At 39.0% G+C, this 13386-nt stretch overlaps 1 protein-coding gene across 6 annotated transcripts in view; it reads right to left on the reverse strand.

Moving 5' to 3' along the window:
- The window catches only part of SPTB (spectrin beta, erythrocytic), a 119560-nt gene that overhangs the window by 30049 nt on the left and 76125 nt on the right, over window positions 1-13386 (reverse strand). For all 6 annotated transcript variants that reach the window (XM_026708072.2, XM_087920651.1, XM_087920649.1 and 3 more), the window contains 9 exons: window positions 12053-12199; window positions 7856-8119; window positions 6294-6509; window positions 5120-5209; window positions 4330-4614; window positions 3107-3237; window positions 2761-2965; window positions 726-1097; window positions 58-302 (listed from right to left, as the gene is read on the reverse strand). In XM_026708072.2, coding sequence (XP_026563857.1) covers window positions 58-302; window positions 726-1097; window positions 2761-2965; window positions 3107-3237; window positions 4330-4614; window positions 5120-5209; window positions 6294-6509; window positions 7856-8119; window positions 12053-12199 — 1955 coding nt within the window. The remainder of the gene's footprint in view (window positions 1-57; window positions 303-725; window positions 1098-2760; window positions 2966-3106; window positions 3238-4329; window positions 4615-5119; window positions 5210-6293; window positions 6510-7855; window positions 8120-12052; window positions 12200-13386) is intronic.

Below are 13386 nucleotides of genomic sequence, written 5' to 3' on the forward strand. Positions count from 1 at the left end.
CTGAGAGGCATAATGGGTCAGGGACTGAGCAAAAAAAGGACAAAAGAAGGAGTTCACCTGGGCTTCTCCTGGGTGTCAATCTGCCGGATCACACTCTCCATCCAGGACATGAGGTCTCGCACCATGCTGAAGAAACGGAACTTCTCGGCTGTATCAACTAATTGAGCCCGCCGGCCCTCACAAGCATCCAACAAGGCTTTCCAAGCTTTTACCACCTCCTGTTCTTGCTTCTGGATGGCCATGGCCTTTTCTCCAGCATAGGCTGCCAGCAGGCGTGCTGCCACCTCCTGAAAATGCTGAACCTGCCAGAGCAGAGAACACTTCATATGGAGAGGAGGAATCACAGGGACATGTACACTATATAGCAAGGTAAGGCCGGGAATATAACTCTTTCTCAAACCCACTTTCTAGCATTAAAAATGGGAACGTATATGTCCTTTACACTAGATAATGAAAATGTTGAAATAAATTTGATGTGGATACTGTACTATAATTCTGCTAATTCAGGAGTATAATTTCTTCTGGTATTGATTTCAAAAGGTTCATAGGCTAAAAAGTTTTCCAAGGGTAAGTAGTCTCAATTAGGTTAAGTACATTCATAAAGTTTATTGGCTTCTGGTTAGATCTCACAAGTTCCCAGTAAATTGGCCACCTCACCCCAGCCATCAAATGGGAGAGGATACCACCAGATGGCTCCAGATGCTTTTAAGAAGCTAAGAGGTTACCTGCACTCCCAACAGGTGAATATCTCTCTCAAAGGCTTTATGCATCCTGTGGAAGGACTCGGCTGTATTGACATCTCGGCCCAACTCCTCCGGCAGCTCCTTGTGCTTCTCTTCAATAAGAACCTGGATCTCACTGCCATCATAAAAGAACTTGTGCAGATCATAGGAGGCTGTCAACAACTGCATTCTGGTGTCAATCAACTCAAGCAGGTCAGCCCAGCTTTCATTCAAACCATCCCTCCACTCTGCAATCGTGGCAGCTTCTGGGTGGATATCAATCAGCTGATCAGTTCGATGAGTGACATTGTTCACCCATTCCTGTCCCAGGTTTCCTGTTTCTCGGGCGAAGTCACGGAACTTTTCCCTCAGCAGCTAGTCAAGAACCAAACCAGAATGAACAAGCTTTTTCAGCTATCAGACCTGCTTTTAACCCCAAATTTAAACATAGAAGTACCTTAAAAATGCTGCTTCCCATGTTCTCTTGTTAAAGACTGGCTATATTCTTTTTACATAACTTTATTAGGCAACATTGAAATAGTATTCATATAATTATGCCCACCACAGGCAGAGTTACTCATAAACGAGGCAGTGTGCTGCCCAAGATTTTACAGAATGCATCACCCTTTTGGCACAATCAATTTTTTTCAACTGTTTAGTATAAACATTTCAATTTTAATATTAATTTTAATGTTTTAACTTTTAATGTCTAATGTTTTAATGCTTTAATCCTGTAATTATTTTATTCTATTATTTATGGAATTATAAGCTGCCTAGAGTTGCTTGGAAAGAGATGGGTAGCATACAAATTTAATAAAATATATAAATAAAAATGTTACCATGTACTGCATGTACATTTTAATACAAATTAACTTCAATTGTTCTCTTTATTTTCTTTGACCCTTTAATACCAAATCTACAACCTTCAGTCAATAGGCAGCTAGGACAAATGTCAGTTCAGAATTTTTTGAAGCAAAAGCAGCTTCAAAGATTTCTCAAAGATAAAATAGTATCACCATGATAATAATTGGGTAACTTTTGAGCAATCAGTGAGAAATAATATTTTTGGAGCATCACTGTGGGTCACACTGAAATTGATCTATTCCTTATTAATAGCTATTTCACAACTCCTGAGGGAGGTATTTTAGCAAATTTCGCAATGATGATGCAAATCAAAAAAAGATGTTAATCCACAGAGAATTTATAGAGGTTTGGCCTGCAGAAATGGTTGCCTAGTTTAATTATCTAACTATGATCAGGGAAGGCTCAGACAATTATTTAATATGTTCTGAATTAATTAGAAATAATCTAGACTGGGGACCTAGCTTGGTTTTGTTGTTTACAATCTATAGACACGTATTATTGTACCTCTAGGGATTGGAGGCCTACAATTATAGACTGCATTTTCAAAATAAGGGAAGAGAGAGATCTTAATAAATGCCTTTTAAAATCTGCCATATTAACAAGAAAGGAAAGTAGTTGGGAGAATAATTCTAGCCCTATAATGGAATTGCATTCTTCTTGACTCATACACCTATATCCAGTCTCTTATTTTCTTTGAAGAGAAAAAGCTTATGAATGTAAAGAAATAGTGGTGGTGTTATAGGTGTGATTCTTTTATAGATTTCAGAATTTCAGCAGAATCTAGTACCATAAATTAACTCTGTGTAGGATTTATTGCAGACACTTTTTCTAAATCACTATAGTGTTCTATAATATCTTAAATATCTGTTAAATGGTTATGGCAAAAAGGCGTTATCTAGAGTTTCCTTCATCAGATGTCTTTCTTGCTTTTGCTTCAAGAAACACGAATCCTTCTAGAAACAGCTTGTGATCTTTACTTTCCCCAAGAGTAATACATACATTTCTAACTACTAAAATATAGGCAATTGTAATGCACCTGTCAGCCATTTTCTGTCAAGCTATTGCAGGACATTGTGTAGAGTCAAGTTGCACCACTTGTAATCTATGGTCTACACCTCAAAATAAAATGGCCACAATGAACTGCCCAATGGACATTCTCACGCTGCTTGCTCACAGTGGCATGGTCGAGGTCTTGACCCATCTCTGGGGATGATGCGATTACATCTCTCTCTGCAATCCACTGCTCCAGATCATCAACTTCTCGCTTCAGTTTGAACAGGTGATATGCAAGTTCTACTTTACGCCTGCGTTCCTCAGCCAGGTCTTTCAACCCTGCATACTGTTTATCTACTTGCCCCTGCAATCGGATGATATCTTCTCTGAAAAATCACAAAGACAAGGTTTGGAGACAAGTCATCTAAAAGGAAAGGCAGCTCAACTAAATCATATGCAATAGATAGTGATTCTCCTGGCTATTATATTCCAAAGATTTCAGGGTTACTGTTATCAAATGTACTCACCCTTCTGGGTGGCCAGCAGATAACAGTTTCTGAGCCCGATTGGCCAGCTGCTTGATGTTTTTTCCATATTCTTCTATGGATCGTTGCTGGCGAAGGTGTCTCTTCAGCATCACAATGCCACTCTCTTCATCCTGAGATGGTAAGTAACTGAATCTATTGAATCTTTGCAGTGAACAACAAGTCCAAGGAAAATAAACCCCTTTTCCATATGACCCTCCTCAACAGGCTTAGGTTACATAGGCTAGAACAGTTTTATAGTTTAATCTTCCTTTTCTCATTGAAAAGAACTCCTGGCTCACAAAATTTCTCCCTACTTCTTATAACCAAGGCCCTCTAAATTTTTACAACCTCTCATTGGTCAGCTGGAAAGGATGCAGCTCAGATCCATGGGACATAGCTGTGCAGGAATCAACAGGACAATGCAGAATTGCTGCCGAAAATGTACTAGATGAAGCCAGGAGGTATGTGGAAAGTAGCCAAAGAGTATATAAGTTATGAATTTAAGTGGGAGTAAGTTCCAATGGACTTGCTTCTGAATCAGGTTTAATAATATAAGATAATTTGTGAAAAATTTACCCCTTCTTCTCCCAAACTGTACATATTCCTAATGTCACTTAGGTAAGCAGTTCTTATCCTAAACAAAAGATAGCTTAAGCACAGCAAAATGAAATCAATGCTGTTGAAAACATCAATCACCTCCATTTGGAAGGAAATAAAACGTTTTCTGTCATAACTAGGTTATGGTACTCTATCTTATTTTGCACGGGAAAGTAAACTACAATGCTTTGTGTATGAGAGACAAGAAAAGAGAGAAACACATTTTCTTTCTCTTTCACACATTACTCTTTTTAAAATTGCTATGCAGGATGTTACACAGTTTCCTATAAATTATCATACAATATAGATACATGCGCAGATGCACACAGGAAGATGCATACAATATCATACTGGATTCCAGTCATGTTTCTTTTCCATTAGTGAGATAAAAGAGAGAAAGGATAATTAATGAAACTGTAACTTTGTTCTCCCTAGAGCTTTTTGAAGATTAAAAAAACAGTCCCAATAGAATAAGATATGTAGGCCTTAACTGTCCCCAGGGATGAACAGGTCTACTTCCCAACCAACACTGCTAGGGTGCCATTTTCCAAGAAAGAAGCAACACACTTTGGGAATGGTCTTCTACCTGGTAAAAACTACTTCATTGGCCTGGGAGGTGCTCTTACCTTTGGCTTCTCATCTGTCCCTACATAAAGTTCCTGTTCACTTATCCAGGCCTCTGCTTCTCCAGCATCTAAATAGTATCGCTGAGCCTCACTGGCTTCTTCTAGGCGCTGCAGCCTCTTCAAGGTTTCCTCCTGTAAGGTGCTCCAGGAAACCTTTAACTGATTGAGGCATTCTTTTGTGTCTCTGAAGTCCCCATCCTCTTCCGCTTTAGCCAACATGCTCTCTCCTCTATCAACAACTTCCTCAATTCGTGGGGCATGACCAGTTATTTCTTTCTGCAGGGTCTAGGCAAAGGATAGAACAGGTTTAAAGACAGGAATCAGTGAAATCAGAAATAAATTCGATAGAGTTGTCCCACTTATTAAACCGTATTCGGTATTCCCGATGGAGAATGAAAAAAGGCAGCAAGGTTCCAGTCCTTAAAGGTCAGGCACCTCAGGCATGACATGCTTTGCAGTTGCTATTGGATGTTGTCAGCTTAAGAGAAAAGCACGAGTTTAATTCCAGTACATATAAGAACAATTTAAGAATGCCTAATGCATGTACTGAAAAGGAGATTAAGATAAACGTGAGACACCATATAGTAAAGATGCCAGGAGATGTTTAGTTCACAATTAGTTGTGTATGGAGAAAGGCCTTTAGACAAAAGCTTTGCTTTCTTTTGTTAACAATTACCATAAAGACAAAAATGTTTTCGAATGTTCATAACTATAACAAAAGTTCAGTTATTTTGTTATAAAGTAGAATTAGGTGAGGAAAAAAACATGCGACTATGATGGGGAGGCTCACCTGGTTTTTCTTTGTAAGTAGCTGGACTGACAAAAGATTTGTGCCGTGATCAGTGGACTGAGCAAGAGGGAGTCGTTCTTGTACCCAAAGCTGCATTAGGGAAGAAAGACTAAAGTAACATGCGAACATGTCAAAGTGTATATAAGAGAGTATGAAAGATATATTCTTACACAATTTTCTTAATATATGAAACAATTAAACCATGTGATCCATCTTCTGATATCTTCTCTCTAAATCAGCGGTCACCAACCGGTGGGCCACGGCCCACTTGTGGGCAATGAGAAAATTTTGGTGGGCCACAGAGAAATCTCACCCCAAGAGCACAACAACAAAGCAATTAATCCAGGCTGTGCAGAAACACAAGTGCTGTGCCACCCACATGGCCCACAGGAACCCTCCCCGCCCACTCACTCCTTACCCGGTAAACTTGCCTGCTAAATTTCTATTTTTCCTTTTTCCAACCATCTTCTGTTCTCTGTGCTGGGAGATTTAGATTAGCTAGGAAGCAGAAAATGGTTGGATTTCTTGCTTTCCAGCTAGTCTTTAGATCTTCGGCTTTGCTTTTAAGTACAGACGAACCTCCCTTAGAACTAAAGGTTTGCTTGCAAGTAAATTCAGTGCAGACTCACAGCAAGCAAATTTGAGAGACTGAGATAAGTTGATGGCAGATAGATAGATCATTGAATGATTCTGTGAGCAACTCAATCTGCCTGCTTTGCCTGATTTTGGGTAAAAGTTTTTCTTTTTTTATAAAAAATTAAATATTTACATACATGGTGTGTGAGTGAGTTAATTTTGTGAATTTGCTTGCAAGCAAATTTTATGTGACAGATTGAGCTAGCCCATGGCAGATAGATAGATCTCTGAATGAATTTGTGATTCTGTGAGCAACTCAATCTGCCTGCCTGCTTTGCCTGATTTTGGGTAAAAGTTGCTCTTTTTTAATAAAAAAATCAATATTTATATAAATATTTATAATATTTACATACAAGCCATGCCCAGCCAGTCACATGACCACCAAGCCATACCCACAAATTAGGCCACACTCACAGAACCAGTTAGTGGTCCCTGGGATCTAAAATTATAAGTTTGGTGGTCCCTGAGGTCCAAAAGATTGGCGACCCCTGGTCTAAATGATACAAATAAAACCAGTAACTATCTAGCCATAACTCACCAATTCATCTGCCAAATCCCGGTCCAATTGATATCCAGCCTTAGCCATCTCCAGTTCTTTTCTCTTCCTACGCAATGGCTCTACAAGGTCCTGAAATCGCCTTTCAATGATCTCATGCTTGCTGTCCACTTCATCCATGTCTCTCTTGACTGGAGGGCCCTGAGAAAGCAAGCCCTCCATCTCTTTCTTCCGCAAGCTGACTTGCTCATCCAGATGCTGAAATGAGAAATCTTCACATTTTGTTGTCTTGTTGAGATCTATATGCTTAACTCTATCATTTTGATATTACACAGATATCATCCCTGTTGCCATCTAGACAATATTTGAACAACAGACTGCAAATGTTGCTTTCAAGGGTGAATCGTTTAGAAGTGATTATTTGAGAGGCAGTTGGAAATTACAGCAATTTACTACAATAATTAGTAAATTGTGGATACATTTCAGACATTTTCTAGCACAGGGATGTCGAACTCAAAGCTTGGGGGCCAGATCCAGCCAGCAGGGTGCTTAGATCTGGCCTGTGGTGCCTCTGCCAATGAAAACAGAGCTTGCGAGGGCCGCAGGAGCCCTCCCAAGCTCTGTTTTTGTTGGGAGAGGGTTGTAGGAGGCTGTCGCAGGTGAAAACGGAGCTCAGGGGGATGTTTTCTCTGGCAGAGCACTTGGGTCATCACATACGCCCCTGACACAAGTGATGTTGAGCTGGCCATGCCCACCCTGGCTATGCCCACTCTGGTCTCCCGAGGTCAAACACAACCCTGATGTGGCCCTCAATAAAATCAAATCTGACACCCTCTGTTCAAGAGGATTAATAATAAAGGTCTTTCTCTGAAAGTTATTTCCATTCTTGTCCTTAATCTCCCTGTCAAGTGGACCACAACATTCAGCCATGTCCCTTACTCCAGTCATTTAGAATGCCACAGGAGACTAACTGAAGATGACTTGCTGCACTTCAGATCTGAAGCCAAAAAGGTGCTGCAAAGTGGGTGTGGGCAGGCACAGTGCACCCATCAATGTTTTTTTAAAAAAGCTTAATCTTTTTCTAGATTCCACAATAGCATCGATCCAAAGTACAGGAGATATTTACTTCAAATAAATCCTCTCTGGGAGAAAAAGCCAAACATGTCCTACAAATGCCTGACTTACATGCTACTGAGTTCAAGAGAGATGGAGACTCTAGGAGGACTGTTAACTTTTTCTTTAAATATAATTTTATTGAAAGCTTTACAAAAAGGGTAAACATTAATACAAAAAAAGTAATAAGGAAAAAAGACAATGGAAGAGAAAGCTAAAGTGCAAAAAGAAAAAATATATAAATAAAATGTAAAAAAAGAAAAAAGATATAAAGGAGTAGCTTCTGATCTTCTTTACAGTAGTTATTTGTTCAACAGTAGATTTACCTTTCTCTCTGAAGTTAAATCACCATTCTCTTTTTTCTATAAACTATCCTAACTAATTGTCAAAACCAAAGATCTTAAGTTCATTTTTTCTGTTTTATGCAAAAAGTCCATAAGGGGTATCCAACAATAAACATGGACATCATCTTTAGGAGGATTGTAACTTACTTTCAAGTTCTTTAGAAGGATGTTAACACTTGTGAGATCTTTCCCTTGGACATCAGATTTTAGTTTCTCCTCTATCTCACTGATCCATGCGCTAAGGTCAGCATAGCTCTGTGCATAAAGGTCAGAGCGATTAGCATCAAACAGCTGCTGTGCTTTTTCCACTGTGGTTGCCTGCAGCATATCCCAAAGTTGATGAAGTGCCTCTAGCTTCTGAGACACAACATCTGCATACTGGGGCTTTTGCTTGGCCAACTGTTGTCCTTCCTGGGAGAAAAGTGTACAAAAGATGAGAAAGATAGTTTATTTTTCTCTTTTGTTTTCATAGGATAGAACATATAGTTAGTAGTCAAACAGTGCTCCCTAGCCAATTAACAATGCTTTGTTTACAGCGATGTGGCAGCACAACTATTACTGACAATGAAATTGAAGGCTCGGTTAAGGTCCTCCCAGTGGTACTAGATTCCAGCAGCTTTCATTACATTCATAAAAACTATTTTCTCAATAAAACATTTGTAGGTTAGGGATGAAGTGAGGCGTCCTTGATGCTCTCTGAGCTTGGTTGTTTTCTTGCAAATGTTTCATTACCCAAACTAAGCAAAATCATCAGTGCTAGAATATTTTCCATAAGAGTGAAGAAGAGACAAAGGGATTGGCTCTCCTAAATCAGCTCTAACTAATAGGGGAGAGCAGGTTGAATAGATAAAACAATGGGAATTTTAGGAGGAAATCCCCATGTCATATTTGAGTTCAAGATCCTATAAAAAAAATAAACTGGAACATAGTTATACAGGAAAATCAACTTCAAGCAAGTGAGAAAAATATCCTGCCCAGTGAACATTAAATATTTAGGTCAGAAGGAACGAGAGTGTGGAGAAGTTCTAAAAATTTAAGACATTGAAAGTTAAATCTTACAGGATTTCAATCAAAAGCAAAAAGTGAGCAGTTTCTGAAATCAATTTAGATTATAGGAAACTTTCAGCAGAACTGTGAGTCAAAAGGGATATGTATACCAAATGGAAGACGGGTACAATGTCCAAGAAGGGACTCTCACGGAGATCCATGGGAATTATAGTACTTTTCAGACTGTAAGACACACCTAGGTTTAGAGGAGGAAAACAAGGGGAAAAAAATAGTTTTTTGCCTCCATGCATCCCATTTTTGACCTCCCCAGCATCCAGAAGCGCTTTGCAGGGAAAAAATAGGCCCATTTTTGGCCTCCCAAACCCTCCGTGGGTCCTGTTTTTGCCCTCCCCGGCATCAGAGAGGCTGAAAACAGGATGCACAAAGGGTTTGGGAGCCCAAACGTCGGCCTGTTTTTGGTTTGCAGACTGCTTCTGGACACTGGGGAGGGCAAAACTAGGACCCACGAAGGGTTTGGGAGGCCAAGAACGGGCCCATTTTTGGCCTGCAAAGTGCTTCTGGAAGCTACAGAGAGCAAAAACAGGACACACGGAGGATTCAGAAGGCCAAAAACAGACCCGTATTTACTCTATAAGATGCACAGACATTTCCATCCACTTTGTTATGGGGGTGGGGGGGGGAATGTGTATTATAGTCCAAAAATACAGTAATTATCCATGCTTTGATGACAGTGTGACTGTCAAGATTGAACCGCTTCGCTTCTTTCAAATCTTAATGTTTTTCAACTTGCCAATGAACTGGGGGGGAGGGAAGGGGGGAATAGAATGTTGAGAATGTATGTGGAGATTGTGAGAGCTTGACAACCATCAAGGTCGCCACTGCAGGTGCTGGAGAAAGAGATGGACTGTTTCCATAACAAAAGGACGTCTTATAATTGGACAATGTGATCACCCAGAGGTGGGGAGAAGAGGAAGCTGTTGTTTAACTAGGTAAGCCTTTGTACCAAAACGGTATATCCAATAAAGTTTTACTTTTGGGAATTCAAAGCTCCCGAGAGTGTTTTCTTATTTTGAGTTCACTAGTCAGTTGACAGTTGGCTTTGAAGCCCATATGGGAGAGTAGCGGGCTTCCTTGTTCTATTGATAGGCTACTATATAAGAATAGACTGCTGGACCAGATAAGTGAGGGGTCCAATCCAGCACAGCACTACTTATATTCTTTTTTAACTATACTACCAAATATCTAATATTACCAGAAATAAATATGAGCTATGTACAAAGGGGACTTAAGGGAAGCTAAAAGTCACAAAAAAGCTTCTTTAGTTTTTTTCAGTAGAAAAAAAGAAGGGCTGGACTTATGCTAGGAAAAGATAGTATGATAATAGTATATGTGGAGAGATAGCAGACCTTGCCTTGGTATTCTCCTAAAAGGGAAGAGAGCACATCAAATCGATATAAACAAAAAAGTTGATAAAATAAGGAGCAGGAACCTTAAACAATGATTAACTACGAATTATATCTGAGAAAAAGTGTGTACACTGTCATATTGGAGCTCTTTCTGTGCTCTTTGAGAAATTGTAGTAGATGGGCATAGGGCCAAAGAATTGAAGAGGGACAAATGTTGCTTTTGTTTTCAGAAAAGGGGGAAGAATGGATCTGGATAATTACAGGTCACCTACTTTGATATATCAATATTGGGCAAAATTCTATAATGAATTATTAAGTGACTATTTAGAAAAGAATGTACTGTTGGCAAAATCTCATTTTTTGGTCCTGTTTAGTTGACTAGCATCCACTAAATCTTGACTTGAGTAAAGCATTTAAAATAATAAGAGTCTACTAAAGAAGAAGCAAAATGTGCACTGTCGATAATGCTAAAGCTGGTGAAACAGTTATACCCAGTGAGTGAGACTCAATGGTTTTGCGTAAAGCTGAAGGAAAATGTAAACACAGCTATGATGCCATGGAAAAGATAAAAAAGTAGTCTGCTCCATAAATAGAGCAGTGATTTCTTAAAAGTGGTATATAGGACGAAAGCTCATTGCTGAGAGCGTGGGGAAAAGCCCATGGAGATATCTCCGATCACGCTCTGATAAAATCTCTTGAAACTACAAATATGTCCCCTCACTGAGGAGGAGGGATATGCAACAATGATGTAGTATTTCGTGCTACTAAAGCTGCTGTACATCATGTTATTAAATGCATCAACTTGCTTTATGAGAAATTGTCAAGTTTTAGGACTGTGGAAAGAAACAGGCGGTTTAACCCATTCTTCACAAAAGGTTTCCATGTGAGCTTCCTTCCTACTTGGGAGAAATGGGAAAATCCTATTATTAAGCAGCTACTATATAACTGAACAATGTAAGGAAATCTCTACTTCTCTGTTGTTCCTGTTTCAAACAATAATCCTACATTTTGTTTTAAAAAGAAACAAAAAACTGGATGAACGTTAACATAGTAATCTCATATCTTGTCCGGTCTGAAAACATGCATGCACAAAATTCCTGTAAACTATTCTTTTGTATATATAAAGAAAATGTAAAGTATGAATGCTATAAATAATAAAAGAGACACACTATATATTTTGTTAGGCAGTTGGCTTCACCACTAGCCCTCTGCAAAAGTGCAGAGGTGAAGCAGCATTTTAACTTGCCAGTTTGCCATTGTTTGAACTTAGTAGTGTTAACAGTTCTTCGTATTACGCTATACAATTGAATTTTTAAGAATAGCATAGCATGAAAAAAAAATCACAAACACAGTTGAAAAATCAGCAGGGCAAGTATGATGACATAACCTCCAAGGATTTTAAAACCATTTAGCATTCATTGATAATTTCCCTCTGCATTTTTAACCTGAAATAATTGTTTAATGACTGCTATTTTGTATTGATTTTCCTTGTATGCTGTGGATGTAATTAGTTTGTAATTTGAACCCCACATTCTCTCCCAATTTTCCAGGTCTATATTGTGGCCAACGTTTTTCGTCCATACCACCATCGTTGTGTTTTTAAAATTTGGAAACTTAATAAAATTTATTTTTAAAAAAATAACTAGAATAAAAGTAGTCATTTATGTTTAAAAAATAATGACTGCTATTTTGGTAGAGTTAGTAATCATTCCTTCTTTTTTTTGACTCTGTTATTATATGGATCTTCATTTGCACTTTGGAGCAGTTTACAAAAAATACATACATGGTTACACTAAAACTTAATAAACAAAAAGGATAGTGATCTCCAACCCTATCTCAACAATTCTACAAACTTAAGGAACCACAAAAATGTTAAGATGTTAAGTGTGAGGAAAGACCATGCAAATCTGGAGGAATAAAAGCAACCTACCTCATCCAGCTTTTCTAGCCACCCTTGGTTGGAAGCAAGTTCTGCCATAAAAGCCTGATGCTTCAGCCATTTGCTATGCAAATTCCGTGCTTCATCATATGATGTATCTTGAGCAGTAAGCATCTTTTCTTCAATCCACATGGTGAGCTATCAATAAAATAGCATTATGTTTATACAGTATGAAAAGTGGATACGTTTGACTCCTGTAGCATTTTGCCCACAAAATAAAAACCTATGGTCTTTTACAGATATTCCCAGACACTCTTTTACAGTATTGTCTTTTCCAACTTGTTGCTGTTCCTGCTTTTTTTAAAAAAAAATCTTTGTCAATGGCAGGTTTTGATAGAAAGGGAACTCCAAGACCCAGCTAATCCATTTATTTATTTCCCTTTCTCCAGTTAATTTCTGGGTTTCATGCGAGCCCAAAATTATACCATAGTTGATAGTATTGAAAGCTGCTGAGAGGTCAAAAAGGGCAACGATGGATGCACTATCCCAATGCTGCTCCCATCAGAGATGATCTTCAAGTGCAATTAATATCATTTCTGCCTATAACTGAGCCTGAAACACAGCTGAAAGAGGTGCAGATAATCCAATTTACCTTCTGAATCTGCAGGACAACAACTTTTTCCATCACCTTTTCTTAAAAGGGGAAAACTTGGATGAAAATTGTCCAGGCAGGTGAAGTCCAGTGAAGTCCAGACCAAGGCTAACTTAAATGGTCCTGGAAATTCCCTTCCTGCAGCAATATATTAATTATTGCATGGACTCACCTGCAAGTCACCCTCCTGGAAGTTTTCACCAATCAGGAAGGGCAAGGATCTAATAAAGTAATTGTTGCACTAACAGTCCTGAGGAACCTGTCCATTTCCTCAAACCCAACAGGCTCAAACTACTCCCACATAATTGGATGCGTCCACTCCCTGGGCATCTCCAATGAATCTTCTCTATACCTGGATTCCAACAGTGAATGAATTTGAGCTGTCAGGTGCTTGACAAATTTTATCAAGCACCTTATCAAGAATTTTATCTGTCAGGTGCTTGACAAATTCCTCCACATGGCCGTGTAAATAGCAGCACTCTGTGGACCCAATAAGTGCAGAGAGATATAGTAATGACGTTTCACCGCTTCTTACCTCCACGAGGTAAGCCTTAATAGTGGCTCCGACCTATGATCGATCAGATTCATTCTTTGTTTTCCTCTAGTGGTGTTCTAGGTGTCTCTTGGCTCTTTTCAACATCCTCAACTCCTTGTTGAACCATGGGGAGTGTCAGGAGTGATGGCAGCAGCAACACTCCCAATTGATCCCACGAGCCCAATTCCAGGAACAATG

The sequence above is a fragment of the Pseudonaja textilis genome, chromosome 1 (genome assembly GCF_049901715.1).
Source record: "Pseudonaja textilis isolate UNSWEBS1 chromosome 1, rPseTex1.2, whole genome shotgun sequence".
Lineage (NCBI taxonomy): Eukaryota > Metazoa > Chordata > Lepidosauria > Squamata > Elapidae > Pseudonaja > Pseudonaja textilis.